Here is a 16,954-nt window from a genome sequence, read left to right on the forward strand (position 1 = left end):
ATTTCTGAATTTCAGCTCCAGAAGCTCCCACACAGTGATACAAACAGTAACAAGTCCACATCCGAGTGTATGCAAAGTGGATTTGCTTATACAGCGCAAAAAAAACAGCATCATCTCAACATGTCGACGAAAACACAAACCAAACTCTTCCAGGTCTCAGCTAAAACTACAGCGTTTTGAGGGCGGGTCAGAGTAGACATTGTTTGCAAGCAGCCAATGAGGCTAGCTTAATGCAAATTTGTAACAAACCAGGTTTGAGCAGGAAGTATTGTTAAGAAGGTTTCAGCCAATCAGAGAGTCGTTTAACGGATGACGTCAGTCAGTGCCTAGTAGTCAGTAAGAGACGAACGAAATATGAATGCACCGATGCAGAAGATTAATCTCAATCTTTCCTTCAGTAGTGGTTTTATGTGAGCGAGTTAATGACAAGAATGTAAGTTGTTTATTTCTTTTTATCTTGTGATGTTATGCGTTTAAAGCAGATTTGTGTACTTTACTGAGTTATCACGAGCTCGTTCGCTCACCATCGTGGCAGCTCACGCTAGCGCCTAAGCGCCAAAGTTCATCCTTTACGTTTAATGTAAGTAACGTTAATGCATGAGTACTTTCATAGTGTGAGAGATATCCGGATGGTGATTTATATGGTTATTTGCCTATATTTGTGTAAATGTTGTGTTATATGCTGTTTGTTTCATAAATGTTACTGCCTGAAATGACACTGTAATTGCGTCCCACATAACTAACTCCATGTGCGTCCCTTGAACGCCACCTTGTCGATAATCTAGGAACTGCAATAACTTTAATAATGTTACCAGTTCTATTGCCTTGGTGAATGTTATTGATTTAGCTGTATCTCTAATATTATTGTTATTCTGTATTATTTTCAGACCACTTACTGTTATCAGTCACTGTTCCTATTCAACCTGAGTAAACTACAAAGTAACTCTGCTTCAAACTCTGAGTCGTATGTGTTTTTACCGATACAAATCCACCTACTCCAGTAATATACAGTCCTTAATTAATCCCCAAAAACAAGTATAGCTCGAATTACTGACAACTCTTTCAGACAGTTCAGAATCGGTTCTTTATTTTGTGAGACAATAACTCCATTTATCATGCATTTTGATCTTTGAAACTTTGCAGACCTTTTACATTTACAAAAAAAAAAAAACAATATTACACACGACAAGAAAGCTAATATCCGAATATCCGAAAAAGCATAACAAGGGAACTTTAATTTGTCCTAACCTACTTCTTGTATTCTATTTGTCTTTAATCAGAATACTAGTTTACGCAAAAACGCCAAAAAAAATATATTATTACGCAAAAACGGCAAACAAAATATTATGATATATATAAATATGCAATCCTCTAGCCTAATTAACTTAACTTAAGCATATTATGTCACTAGATATGTGCCTCTGAGAATGACATTTTAGATTCCTATAAGAATCAGTCCATTTCTCGAATAAGAGTTCAAATTTGAATTTGAAAACAGTTTCACAAAGTCAGCAGAAGTCATGATGAGCCATACTCTAGCACACTCTCCCAAAGGCACACCTACACATGCTCACATGCACACTAACATGCTGACAGTAATGGCACAGTGACAAGCCCCTCGAGAGACAGTGGTGCTACACAGTCTGACAACGTCATATTGACCTTAATATAAGGCTGATGACCTTGCTGACAAGACCAGCATGTGTTGTGTTTTGGATGCTGGAGTGCTGATAAACAGCATGCCTATACCATTTTACTAGTTTGACTAGCACCAAACCAGCCTGATCCAGCATGGAAATATGTGCTTTTGTAAATCAGTGTCTTCTTTAGGGAAAGGAGGACAAAATGCAATCGCACATGAAATGATCACATCAAAGCAACATTTTAATTAAAGTTGCAAATGATGTATTTCAATAAGTCTGTCAAGAACATCAACGTGAGCTTGAATGTTATTATTAATGAATATTGTGAGTGTTTAAAACAAACAGGCTTGGATAAACTGACTCAAGGGCATGCAGCAGCTGGAAGATATGAGGCTAATTAACAGCGAATGTGGTGAAACAAGATTGAGAAAAGGAGCGAATAAAATAAGGAATTGAGGGATAATTGGGTTCCTATAGGCACAGTCAGGTAGAGGTGCTCGCTTTTGTTTACTCATGTCTGCCATAGACATCTGTTCACTCAGCGCCGCCTCTCCTGCAAGTCAATGTCATGGAGAGAGCAGTACAAAACGCTGCTGAATTATTAACCAATGCCACGCTCACCAAGATGCTCTTTTCCGACCGCAGGGTTTAGTGGGGATTCAAATCCTCTCCATAATACTGAAAGGGAATAGCTGATTTTTCTGAGCTGGCGATCAGACCGTCTCTTTGCTATCTAGTCATTGTTCGAATCTACAAAGCAACTGCTGAGACATTTTGTGACAAGAACTTTTTGGACAAAAAATTCTAGACTTCAGTGTTCCTTTATCTTAGGCCTACTTTACAGATTTTAGAGCTGATTTTGTCTTTTGGGTCATTGTCCTGCTGCATCACCCAAATAGGCTTTAGATTCAGCTCACGCACAGATGGTTAGACAATCTCTTTAAAAAGTGTCTGGCATGTTGCAAATTATCCAGTTCCTAATGTAGCAAAACCTGAACTGAGCTGGGTGATGACATCACTGTTTTCTCATAGGCTGCTGTTTAGATAATAATAAAATAATAATTCGTTACATTTATATAGCGCTTTTCTGGACACTCAAAGCGCTTCACATAGAGAGGGGGGGGGGGGGGATTTCCTCAACCACCACCAATGTGCAGCATCCACCTGGATGATGCGACGGCAGCCATATTGCGCCAGAACACTCACCACACACCAGCTTACTGGTGGAGAGGAGACAGTGATGAAGCCAATTGGTGTATATGGGGATGATTAGGAGGCCATGATGGACAGAGGCTACTGGGCAAATTTGGCCAGGATGCCGGGGTTACACCCCTACTCTTTCGAAAGACATCCTGGGATTTTTTATGACCACAGAGAGTCAAGACCTCGGTTTAACGTCTCATCCGAAGGACGGTGCTCTTTTTGACAGCATAGTGTCCCCATCACTTTACTAGGGCGTTAGGACCCACACAGACCACAGGGTGAGCACCCCCCGCCTGCCTCACTAACACCTCTACCAGCAGCAACCTGGCTTTCTCAGAAGGTCTCCCATCCAGGTACTAACCAGGCTCAGCCCTGCTTAGCTTTAATGGGCAACCAGTCTTGGGCTACAGGGTGATATGGCTGCTGGCCATAGTGATAGATAAATGAACTAAATTTATAACTAATTAATTTTTACAACCAGAATGAATCAACACTGTACTTATGCTGGACAATAACACTATTTTCTTACAGATCTGCTGTACAGCCCAAACAAACTTTATTGCATTATTTTCCTGTTATCACTGAATTTGTTTAGTAAAAAGCGCTATATAAACAAAGGTGACTTAACTTGACTCGACTTAATGTAAATTCCTACTACACCTTGTTTAATACTGGACTGATTGAACAGACTAGACAGTTATCATTTTCATTACTGTATTTTAACTAAATAATACATTTCCTAAAACACTAAGACACAGCATTGTATCTTAAAGTAAATTCAATGATTGTCTGAATTGCACTCAAACATGACAAAGAAAATTAGTTCAAACGCACTGCGGCAGCAAATTATTGCTTAAAATAGAGATCAAAGGACAGATTACCAATTATCGTACTAACTTAACTATATTATTAACTTCCAAACAAGTATAACACCTTATAATTGTGTTGTTGTTGAAGCTACAATTCATGCAATTGGATAAAACTTACAAACATAATTTTCTTAAAAATTACAAACATTTACTATAAACGTAATTCAGATTGATGATATTATGAAATAAAAATGAGCAAAATTCCTTCTATCAGTTATTTATCAATGCAACCGAGGACTGTGTGTGTGCCTGCATTAAAAGCTGTAAGGGATTGAGGCGAGAACAGACGTTGCTATGGAAACCTCAAGAAAAGAAAATGTGCTGGCTATGCAGTAAATTTCTTATGAGGTGAATGATTTTTAAAATCTAGATTTCCCATTAAAGTACAATATATTGTTCTAATCATTAAAATAAGTAGTAACGAAAGTTTTTTTATTCATACACATAAATTAATTAATTGTGTTGTGTTTTGTTTTTTTATATATTTAGATTAGATTATTACAGCATCACACTGGTGGATTTTGTTTAGTCTAGTGCTATAACGGTTTGAGTCCTGGGCCGAACTCCAACATTCACCTACTGCAACCTGTGTGACTCCTGCTACCGCACCACAGAACATGTCATAGGATTTGGGTCAGATCCATTTAGTGAGTCATCACCTTTTACTTCAACACTTGGAGTAAAGCTGGAGCCACAAATGTAGTGAAAAATATTATCCCAGACAGTAACACTATGCTGTATTACAACTGAGAGTTTAATTAAATAGATTCAAGGCTAAGTTCAGCCTCAGGTGAATGTATGGGTGAGGATTTCCAGAGCTCTGAGTAGACAATACTGAGGACAAATCTGTGGATGATGGAGCAGCACACTTTCTTATTCAAAACTGAGTCCTAATCTAATTAAGACTATAAGATTAAGATGTCCTGACTGTTGCTAAATGAACTCTGGCTTGTCGCCCAGATATTCACTGATGTAGTCATAGCTATGCCAAATATTTCTGTTTGTGCACTATAAAGTAACGACTGAAAAAAAAAAAATATATATATATATATATATATAGAGAGAGAGAGAGAGAGCCTATATAAATATATATATATATAAAATTACAATTTATACTTGTTATTTGTAAGTAAGTGATGCTATCATCTAGAAATAGATAAACATTCAAGTACAAACAAAAAATGTCTTATCAATTGTAATTCTTTAATACTAAAAATGCCATCTTTCCACTTTAAAGGGTTAGTTCACCCAAAAATGAAAATGATGTCATTAATTACTCAACTTCCTGTTGTTCCAAACCTGTAAGACCTTCGTTCATCTTCAGATCACAAATGAAGACATTTTTTATGAAATCTGAGAGCTTTCTGTTCCTCCATTGACAGCAACGTCATTGCAATTTTCAAAGCCCAGATAGGTGGTAAAAAAAAACACTCTGCTAAGAAAATTGGTCGCTATGTTAAATGATATAAGGTATTTATCACATTTATCAGTTTCAAGAGATGATTTTAGTGTTTTATAATAAAACATATTACCAAATCATTCAATAAAACTCACTTCAAAGATATAAATATCAATGTTAAATAAAAACAGAAAATCGCTCTACGGCTTTTTTGACTCAATCCCATAGATCATTTCTTCTTACCCTGGTGAACAATGACGATGCCAACCTGTATTTCTTATATCGTTTAACACTAGTTAGGGGCAATGTATAGCAGGTACAGATATGGTTTTATGGTTTTATACGAAACACAAAAAACAGCCCACTATGATAACTGTGGGAGAGACGTTAGGCCAAGCTACACTCGTGGACAGTACGTCTCTCTTTCTGGCTGTTGCTCCTGGTCATGATTGCTTCTCTGTAAGGAGATTAAGATGGCATGCGTCAATCCAGGATTTGGAGAGAAAGAGACAAATACAAACTCGTCCTGTCCAGCGGACAACACAGCAGACAGAGGCAGTTTCACACGCACTCCAACCTGCAGCTACAAAACATTGCAACTCAATTTTGATTGTTTTCTGACAACAAAAGTTATTGAACTTCAATTTTTCCTAATCGATCTTGTTTTCTAGAAAAAAGATCTATGACAACTATCTACGTATAAATCTATATAACATGACAAACTAAATTGAATTAGACATTAGGAACTGGTTTCATAAAAAAAAAATATCTTGAGTTTATTTTTGCAAATGGGGGAAGAAAAATAAACCTTATTTAACATTAAATCTAAAAACAACTTTTTATCTTATCATCTTTTTATCTTGTCCACTTAATGTGTATTATTTTTACACGCACACACAAATATATATATATATATAATATACTGTATATATGCATCAGAAACCAACAAGGGGGTTTAATACCCCTTTGTCAAGTGTTTTAGGCATCTAGTAAAGCAAAGCAGTTATCCAGGTATTTCCCAAAAAAATATACACACAAAACCCCACACCTGTTCTATATTTAGAGATCATTTGAGAAACAGCTGAGTTTTGTAATCCTGACAATTGGAAAAGGATTACGTTCATAACACTGCTCAGCACAATTCCATCACTTTTCAGCATTGCAATGATTGCGCAACCCGTCACGTGGAGGTTACATTTCAGGACTAACCTATTTTTCTTTTGACAGAAAACATCCAGCATAGACCACTCTGTACCCCAATACTGCACAGGAAGTATATTCTCCATGGTACATAAAAGCAACGGAGCAGCTCAAGCTCGCATGGATTACAGCTGAAAGCAACAGATGGCACTCTGCTCGAATGACACTCTCATGTCTACCTCATCATCACTCCCTCACACACACAAATGCACTGAAGAACACAGAAGACGTTTTACCTTTTTCTTGGGTGGCATGCCCACTTGCTCGTTTTGCTTTTCGTCTCTCCACGATTAACAGCTTAAATAGTGGTCAATGTTGTGCTCTCGCAGCCAAGATTGACCAACGACTGAGAAATATCCATGTACTATCCCCTTTAATCTGTTCCGTCCCAGGACAGCGAGCCAACTTTGTCAGTTGAACCCTAAGCGGGTTTTACTGCATGTTTTGCGCGTTGTGAAATTCATGACGTCGCGAGCCTCAGGTTTATCTGATTGTCGCAAACGATGAAGACCGAAAGTCTCTCCATGAGTGGACACACAAGAAGAGTGAGAGTCTCTTGCTGTGAGTGGAGTGTGGAGTTTGCCACACTACTCCTCCACCCTCCCCCGCTCTGAAGGGCTTTATTCCACATAGTGGCATCTGTTGCTCCGAGCATGAACTGCAAACCCGCGCGATTAGCAAAATTGATATTCTGTAGTCCTATACAAGGAAGGTAGGGTATATATTCGTAAGTACAACCCGTAGACATAACGTTTTCTACAAGGAGAATAGGGATAATTAAAGGGTTCACCCAAAAATGACGCCTCAATTAAGCCAGGTGAATGGCATTTTTCTTTCAGACCAATACAATTGGAGTTATATATATATATATATCTTTTTTATTGTTGTATAATTTTTTGTCTTCCCTGATAGCACACGTACATCACAGAGGTCTATTTGATGTGTGTAATGTTTGCATATTTTTTTGAGTGTTAACTCATCTGCAATACATCTATAGGATGTTTCCTGTCAGATATCAAATAGATGTTTAGAAGATATGATGTAATGATTTAGAATGTATAAAACTGACATCTTAAAGATGTCATCTTGCAGACGTACGTGTGCTATCTGGGTTTGGCAGTGAATGGCGTTTCTTATTTAAAGTCCATTAAAGTGCGTCCATCCATGATTAAGTCCCTCATAGGGGTATTGGGTTTGGGAGCGAAACGATGCGTATTTATTAGTATATCTAAAATAGTGGGTGAATTTAGGTTAAAGGGGAAGTATCATAGAATTATGTCAAATTGCAGTTTGTGTTTCTCGCTCGTTCTCGCTTTTCGACTTACTATTTCTCAGGGAAGGTCCCAATTTACTAAATCATGATATGATTTTCAAATGTTGGAGGCCGCTTCAAGAAGTCGATTTTCGTCATGTTTTATTATATTAGGGAGTAGGCAACACAAATGTGGTTTTCAAGAATAAAATAGTCCCAAAAGGCTACTAGCCTTCAGAATTAAATGCTTTGTGCCTCCAAGCTACACAGCAGTTTGAATCAGGAAACAATTCAATTACTAAATTATGAAGACATTGGCTGAATTCGAAATTGCTTACTAGATCACTAATTTGACCATTTCTGCCATAATGCTATTCCAATTATTCCTGAATGAAAGTTTTTTTTTTTTTTTTTTTTTTTTTGCCTGACTGAAGGTGTTGGAACAAATCGGATAATGGATTGATTCACTCATATTGCAGTCACTTGTCGTATATATATTATTATATAATAATAATATTAATAATAATAATAATTCCACAGTGAAAAGGCCCATTGTTCATAGTCTGTAATTTCAGCATAATAATTGCCACATGAACAATCAAATTTGACCGAAACCAACAGTTGTGTTTATTGTACAAAAGTATCAAAATGTTCTTTAAATCAAATAATTTACAAAACAAATCATAACAGATAATTGGACATTTTAAATGCATAAACAACAGCAGGAGTATGATTCACCAGAATGACACATGGAGCAAACACTGGGCCAAATATTACATAGCCATTATACCAAGTAAAAGGTGAATTTGCACCAAAATACTGCAGTCTGACTGGAATACACAGGTTTTGGAAATACTGTAGACACTATTATTTTATAATCAATTATAATGACTATAGACTAACATTATAGCCCACTAAAGACCACTACATCTTTCTAGATGACCTATATGGCACTAATCAGATGAGAGTATTAAAGGTGTATGTGAGTAAGCGACGGTGATCCTGTGTGTGTGTGTGTGTGTGTGTGTGTGTGTGTGTGTGTGTGTGTGTGTGAGAGAGAGAGACTCTTATAGGATGTGCATTTCTCTTCAATGTTTGCATGTATCTTGTAAACTTGTTTTGATAAAAGTAAGGAAACACTCTATATAGCATCCTATAAAGAAGTCAAATCCAAAAAAGTGAGAAAGTGGATCAGAACAGTTTATTCTGTTACAGTTTATACAGTTTAAATAGTTTATTTGGATCACCTTGAATGGTTTGCTATTTTGGATGCAAGTTTTATTATCTTCTGTTTATAGGCCTATGCATATTTATCAAACATATTAGGCAATTAAATAGTTATGAAAATCATAATGGAATTGGTCATAAGTAATTCAGTCTGTCAAAAGTCTTTTGATTATAATTTATAATTTTTGATAATACATTGATTATTAAACAATATTTAATTCAAATGCTTGATTCTAAAGTAAAAGGATTATTTTGATTTCTTTAGATTCTTATAAAATTACATTTTTATCGTCTAACCTAAAATAAAAATAAATGTGTAGTAGCCAAGAGTATGAACAATACAACTATCCTTTTTTTTTTAATGTTTCTCTCTTTGAAATGTCATCAACCCACACACATAGGCAGTCAAGATAATTCCATGAGTACAGATCCATTTACTAAATTACTAGTTGACAAATCTTAGGGTGAGGCACTTTACATCAGTCACACTAACTGAATTTCTGTGGAGTGTCCATTGACCATAAAAATGTCTGCTACATTGTCTAAGTGTAGATGGCCTTAGCCTACAATGCAATCAAAATAAGGACAGAGCTCTTTGCCTGTTTAAAATTATCTTTTAGACCAGCACGTTTAGCCATGTGCATAAATATTACACACAATGAGCATGCATTGATATGCATGTGAAAGCACATGCAGTTGGATTACGCTTTTCACACACACACACACACACACACACTGAATCTATAAGCCTCTTACAGAGGGGTGTGTGCACTGTAAAGCCACACTCAGTAATACACTTCTCAGAAGGGCACAAATAGGCAGACACACGCACTGCTGGAGTTCCAGCTTCAGCACCTTTCTCCTCTGGTCCATTCAACCTCACACACACCAACACATCCAGCTGGAAGACAAACATCTGTCTGACCTTACAATCACACCAGAAATGATCAGCCTTTCGGTGAGAGACTACAAAACCCTAACCCTGATCCTTAGTTGGTGACAAGTGAGACTTCATCCCAATATAAGAATTCTGTCATCATTTACCCTCATGTCATCTCAAACCTGTTTGATTATATTCTATCTTCCTTCCTTCCTTCATTTAAAAAAAACCCAAAACCCAAAAAAACCCATCTTGAAGCATGCATGTTTAAACTATATCCATTTAATGAAAAAAAATCTAAATAAAACTAAAAAATCTTCTTTTGTGTCATACAGGACCTAGTGAACTATCCCTTTAAAAATCAGAGTTTGTAAGTTTATATGATCTTTCTGAGGGATTCAATTTGGTTATTGCTGACTTTAATGATACATCAAATTTTGTTCAACTAGAATATTTGCCTATTTTTTGTACCTAAAATATTGGCTATGTGACTGTCTACTTACAATTCTCCAGAAGGGCTTATTTTCTGTTTCTGGGAGGTTTTTTTTCCCCCTTGGTAATCCTTGTTCTTAACAGCATCCAGGTCACTCATTATGCCTGTTTGAAATGTGTCCTGGCATGAAAGCATCTTTCCCTGCACATCTGTTTGAATATGGCATTATAAATCAAATTTATAGGGTCTTCAGGGACCATGGAGCAATTTTTAGTCTCGCTGAGCAGCGTTTTCAAACATCAAACCACTTTCACAAGATCATTGTGGTAATAATGACAAACTAAATTATGTTCTACATAAGGCTAATGTTGTGGCATTCGATGGGCTGCTCCCTTTATATGCTATTGAGGACCTTGTTTTAAATACATTTTTGACAGTCACATCATTATAACCACAAATTGCCCCTCACACACTGTCAACAAAGAGCTCAGTTCCATCTAAAGCCAAATGTCCAAACGAAATCCATGTGCCTTAAATGACAATTTAACTAGAAACACACTTGCAATGAACCCTTTTAGTTTCAGACAGTACTCACCCAAGAGACGTTTTTATTCTTAAGAGTTCTAGGCATTTCTGCAAAGAGGAGAAGGAGAACCGGTGACTGATGCCCTCAATTTCCAAATTCACCTCAGAGATCTGTGGCCCATTTGCGCTGGTGTCTGGTCCCACCGAAGTTAGGCTTTAATATGATACACAGTGGCCATTGGCCACCACCTACATGATGTGTAGAGCAACTGACATGACCAAGACATAACGAAAACTACAAAGTTTGATCTTCTTGTCTCTATCATTTTCTCCCACTTCAGCCCCTCTGCCCGGCAATGCATTAAAATACTGCATGGATATGCAACGTAACATCTGGATGATGCTCCGCCCCATAGTACTGGAGGCAGGAACTCATGTGCGGCCAATCCAGCCCACCCAACAGCTGGGAGAGGAGATTTAAAATGATGGAAAGAATAAGGTGGAGCACAGGGCACGTCCTGCCCAGTGTTGTCAGACAGATTGTATGTCTCTCTAAAACAGTATGAGCAATGCTCATAATCCTCCGGCACTGTTCAAACACTCCCTGTCCAGCCTCTGGAATAGGTCAAAGCATCCTGCAAAACAGCACGGTATGCTTTTCATAACCATTAACTAATACCAGCCTTCTCTCTGTAAATAGGTTAGTTTGGTAGTAACAACAACAAAGCAAACAGATCTGGAAAAAAATGGTGAAAACACTATAAGCCTAATGTATTTTAATGGAAAAATGTGTAAATGGCGCTCTCGGCAGGGTTTTTGAACAGCTCTTCACTTCTATTACAGGGTGCAACCTTCTATATACTTAATCTTATGTATCTTGCAGTTTATGTAAATTTTTTCTCTTAATACTCACCGTTGATATGAACAACAGGTACAATTACATTTCAATCAGCATCGAACTGTCAGTATAGCAAATTAAATTTTGGGGTGGACAATGTCAAGGCACCCTCAGGCTCCATCACTGTATCATATTGCAATGGCTGATTATTGGGATTATTTTGTACATTGCAATGGGCTATTTTTTTTTATCACATAATTTAAGATAACAGGTCAATATAATGACCAAAACTAGCAAATAAAACTCTAACCATGAAACGAAAACAAAAAATTAAAAAGCAGAAGTTTCCAAAAGTGAGATAATATTTGCACAAGCCGCTCCTTTTGCAATGATGCAACCTAACTGATTTCTTACTACTTTAAAATGCTATAGAAACATCAAACAGCCACATAATCTAAAAAGAGAAAGAGAGAAAAATCATCTTGCACCAAAATTAATTGGAAGGCTTTTTCTCCCTTCACCATCCTAGAATTTCACATTTTATTGTAGTTTCTGAGGTCAATTTTTGACCACAAAATAAATGAATAAATAGGCCTAAACATTTTATGAGAAAATTAATTGCACGTATTTACTTAATTGCAGTTATCAACCAACTTTGCAAGTGTAGATAGGTATAGGTAACCTAACATTTTGCAAATAAATAATTCTAACAAAGGGGACCCCACTGACACGGTTTACTCTTCAACCCACAGTGTTCAAAAAATCTACACCTTAAATCTTAAAACTTTGTACTGGTGCCTATTCATTTCCTTAATTCAAAACCTCGTCAGCTTTGCCACTCATGTGACACATGATTCTTCACATAAACAGAATGCGTTGACATAAAACAATAAAATAATCAACGTTCCAAAGGGATATGAAATACATGAGCCCAGTGCTAAAGTTTCATGTGTCAAACGTTTTTAGGGGACGTCTCTCAACTCTGTGAACTGTTAAAAAAAAAAAAAAAACACTCAAGAGTGAGGGAAATGCTATTAAACCACATATAATGGGTTGCTCGACCTTTTCATTTAAATTATGTAGTGTATGTCAATGCCAGAAATTGGAATTAACAGAGGCATGTCCTTCATCCGCTGCCATCTTGTCCAGTATTCTGGCAGAATATGATAGAGACGGGTTCTCTCCATTAGCCACTGCCAATAGCCAGATAAACACTTAATATAATTCAAGTTCACTCAAGATCAATATCTGCCAAAGAAAAACAATAGTTGAACGTCGTATCGGAAGAACATTAAAGTCAAAGCTGAACTAGGCTGTGTCTCAAACCCTTCTACTCATATTAAAGCCTTAATACTTCACCTTGTCAAGTTCAGATGCTAAGTGACAGCAATTCCATTGAATTATTTATTCATAAAACTATAATGGATTAAGTCAGTTTCTTCCTCACAATATCACACTTATGTGAATCACATCTAACAAAATATATGACATAAAAAACAAACAGTAGCTAACCAAAGGTGTAACCTTTGATCAAGTTCGTAAGTACTATGAGGTCAAAGAGCCTTTTGTCAAGAGAAGTGGTAAATGTGTCAGCAAGAGATGTCATGTAAGCCTAGATGAAATCTAAATTGTATCTTTTAGACACAAATACTTGCCGTATAATCCATGTTAGGGGATTAGATACACAACAGAAACCAAGAACACATGGCAGGGAATTGGAACAGGGCGCACCTCCCAAGTGCACTTCAGAGGTTTAGCATGAAAGTTCAATATTGAACACATCAATATATCACGCAAAGCTCCCACACTGTCCTACTCTAATTGTTTTTGTTGTTAACCTGTTAACTGTCACCCCCCCTTTTTTGAATAGACATGAAAATGCACATTTCGAACTTAAATGGTTGTAATTCCAGAATGCTTTGGAATATAGACATATGATTGGTCTTGTTTTAAAGAAGACATTTGGCAGATTTTTGTAGAAGTGAAATAAATTAAGAAAGTGAAACAGAACAAAAGTTATAGAGGTTTGAGTTTATGGAAATGTACAATGCAAAAATATTAATTATTCATATTTTACATAAAATATATATTTTCAAAACCTGGGCTACTCTAAAATGGCAGAAAAATCAAAGCCAAAAATCTGAACAAGTTGTGTTTCAAATTTTAGGTTGATATCTCAAAAAATGAGCTTTCAGAAAGATTTTGTTTGGGCGCAGTACCAAACTTTTTCACTAGGGCACAATCAGACTCCATTACTGCCCATATAAGGGCGCCTGCATTTCCATTCTTGTTTTGAGTGATATGAGCCATTATTTTCACAATTTTCATACAATTTCTGAAGTAGAGATCCTATTCAGAAGTAATATGGGAAGTTTGGCAGATTTTGATATGAATTGAACCTCTAAGAAACACATACAAAGAACACGCATGTAAGTCATAGCTAGCTGCCACGTCACAAATGGTGAATTTATAATTTTTTTCTTGATATTTCAAACTTTTCAGACCTTTTTTTTCCAAAATAATTGAATGGATTCTATCTTTTGAACTTTTGGCATGAAAACAAACTGAGGTATCTACCATTTTTTCATGATTTTTCATGTTTACTGCTATTTTAAAATAAAGATCTGAACACGCCTTATGAGTATGAAAATATTCTTGTTTTATATTGATAAATTATGGCTCCTCTGTAATATATTTTGAAAATCAGTCACCAAATATGGAAACTAGAGATTGTAAGCTTTCAAATGATATATAGTTTGTCAATATTATTTAAGGTATTTACTAAGATATTATTGTTTTAAAAATATAGTGGCAAACGTCCCACCTGTGGGACGGTGACAGTTAAGTGGTTAATATTATTTTATAAAATAATTAATGTAAGATAAAAAGAGTTTTAACACTAAGCCGTTTCTGCAACAGCTCCATCTCACCGATGCACACAGTAACACATAGGCTACCCTAAACCTACCCATCTCCGCCCCCTGATCCCTAACCCCGCCCTTAAACCTACCCATCTCCGCCCCCTGATCCCTAACCCCACCCCTAACCATACCCAACTCCGTCCCCTGGATCTTGTGTACTGTAGCGCCTGTCACTGATGTAATATCCAAACGAAATATCATTAAGGAGTGGCAGAAGAGTTGGGATACAGGAAACACAGGACGACATTTATATTACAGCAAAATGTGGGTACAGGAAGGATAGCTAGAAGAAAAACTAAATGAGGAGAACATCTTAACAAGGCTAAGGTTAGGACATACAAGGCTTAATAAAACTTTGCACTTAATAAACAAACACCCTTCAGGAGTTTGTGAACATAGAGGAGTATCTGAGGGAAACCAGATTGATAAATAGAATTTAGGGGCAGGGAATACTTTTTTTTTAATAATAAGAATTATTATTATTAGTATTCTTTTGTTTTGTTCTGTTAAGGGAAGGAAAGCTCTGGCCAACACTCCAACATAGTAGGTGGCGGTAATGCACCTTAAAGCTGGTTGCCACCCGCCATTAAACAAAACAAAGAAGAAAGAAGAAGACGTAATATCCGCATTGTCACTGGTTTCCGCTTGTGCATTACGAGCATAGCAAGTAATCATGGCGACAGGCGTGCACAACAATGGACAGCTAACATAACTGTTTCAAGCTGCAGCTGTTTCTTTCAAACATTATGGACCATGGCAAGCAGACTTTGGGAAAAAAGGAGCGAGGATCAATATCAATCACGTGTGTTTTCGAGATGCCAAGAGCTCTACATACGTGACAAACTCGACTTGAAAGAGCTCTTACATACTTTATTTGACAGGTGAGCAAATGTACATAAAACTATGTTATAAAGTTCAAGTTGATTAATCGTTGTTAGTTGTTAGAATATGATCTGTATGCTATTCTAATGTTGATCTTATTGCTAGTCTCATACAGCCAACAAACTAACACATAGAATAACATTATAACTTGTACTCAAATTTAGGTTAGTGTGATAGTGTAAAGTTAGAGACCAAGTGAAACAGTGTTGCGTTAGGCTAACGTCACCTCACGCTTCATTCATCAAATAAACGTAGTAATTCAGCACTTGCGGGTAGTTTAGTAGAATTAAATGTCCTTCCTTATTCTTTTAAATCCGCTGGACTCGTGTGTGGGCGCTGATATATGTCTCTCATTATTAGCAATCGAGCTATGTTTCATACCACTGTCACGATAAAAACATCAATGTATCCATTCATGCACAAGTATTAGAGGTTAGTGACCCCTAGCGGTGAATCTTTTTAATAATACAATATTGAATCTTTAAGCAAAACGATCAACGAAATGAACAACAGGTGTAAAATTGATTATCATCAATGAAAAAATCATAGAAACGAACTGATAACTAGGAAACAGAACTAAAACCCACCCAAACAAAAACATACAGATTAGGCCTATCTGAAACAAATATTGGGCTAAATCACATACTCTCTTGAGTAGGCACTCGTTTTAAATAATTACTTTACGACCGCTAAAAAAGTATGTTCTAGTAGTATGAGTGTGTGTTGAATAATGTAATCTGAACGTACTACATTCGCCATGTTGCCATTATTATGTGACCTACCAGCATCAGTTACATTGCTTCACTACCATTCATAAATCCTCTCCCGTGGCCTCATGGGATAGTAAAGTGTTCATCGCACACTACAGAATCTCACTGGAAGAAGTAGGTCATCTGGGTACTTTTTGCCTACTCTTTTATGAGTACTGTGAATTCGGACATGCTTTTTTTGTCACATACTATTTTCACCTACTACCATACGGGCACGTGCTGGGCCCTCCATTTTTTTGTGTTACATAAAAATAATACACAGAAGGCTTAGCCTCGATCTTTCTTGATAATTACCCAATCAGGATTTTTTTAATGTGTAACATTCTATTACATTATATGATCCTGCTCTTATTCATGCAAATGCTTTTAAACCATTCATGCGCGACAAGACAAATGTGTGATTGTGACACACACACAGGGAAAAAGATATGCCAGGATTGTGCACACAGACAGCATGACAGAATACAGTTCTCTTTCGTGCTTGAACTTACAATAACATACAATTATGCCAAAATGTCCATTTTGTCCAGTATCTTCATAACATAAGAGTAGTCTTAGAGCGGCTGGTCTTAAAGAGACAGCAGACAATAAAGCTTTCTCTCAGTAAAGCTAATCAAAGAACAAAAAGAACAGAGAAAATTACTCGCTGCTCTTGACTAAAGAACTTTTTATTAGATTTAGTAAGGATTAGTCTGTATTATTAATTTATGCAGTGCAGACTGTTTGATATATGGTGTATGTCCAAGGCCTACCTGTTAGACAGTAAAGGCACTGGTATGACATTTCTTTTTTACTATTGCATTATTGAAACAAATATCAAGTTTGCAGTAATGCAAAGATGTCAATATTTAATTTTGTTGAAAATATTATTTTAATTTAAAACACAGTGCATTTATTTGTTGTTTCTAGTTT

General features: G+C 36.5%; 1 protein-coding gene and 1 long non-coding RNA gene across 5 annotated transcripts in view; one reads left to right on the forward strand and one right to left on the reverse strand.

Moving 5' to 3' along the window:
• cacnb2b (calcium voltage-gated channel auxiliary subunit beta 2b) overlaps positions 1-16,954 on the reverse strand; it is a 33,481-nt gene that overhangs the window by 15,025 nt on the left and 1,502 nt on the right. Inside the window, exon 1 of one of the 2 annotated variants that reach the window (XM_039677741.2) lies at positions 6,551-6,902. The exons of the other annotated variant lie outside the window; for it this stretch is intronic. Coding sequence (XP_039533675.1) covers positions 6,551-6,568 — 18 coding nt within the window. The 5' untranslated portion in view covers positions 6,569-6,902. Of the gene's footprint in view, positions 1-6,550; positions 6,903-16,954 lie in introns of those variants that run through there. 2 annotated transcript variants of the gene reach the window in all.
• Positions 14,997-16,954, forward strand: part of LOC148981456 (uncharacterized) — an 85,329-nt gene continuing 83,371 nt past the window's right edge. For all 3 annotated transcript variants that reach the window (XR_016168554.1, XR_016168556.1, XR_016168555.1), the window contains exon 1: positions 14,997-15,271. This is a non-coding gene — a long non-coding RNA (uncharacterized LOC148981456). The remainder of the gene's footprint in view (positions 15,272-16,954) is intronic.

Source organism: Pimephales promelas, chromosome 5 (genome assembly GCF_988280905.1).
Source record: "Pimephales promelas chromosome 5, fPimPro1.hap1.1, whole genome shotgun sequence".
In the NCBI taxonomy this organism is placed as follows: Eukaryota; Metazoa; Chordata; class Actinopteri; order Cypriniformes; family Leuciscidae; genus Pimephales; species Pimephales promelas.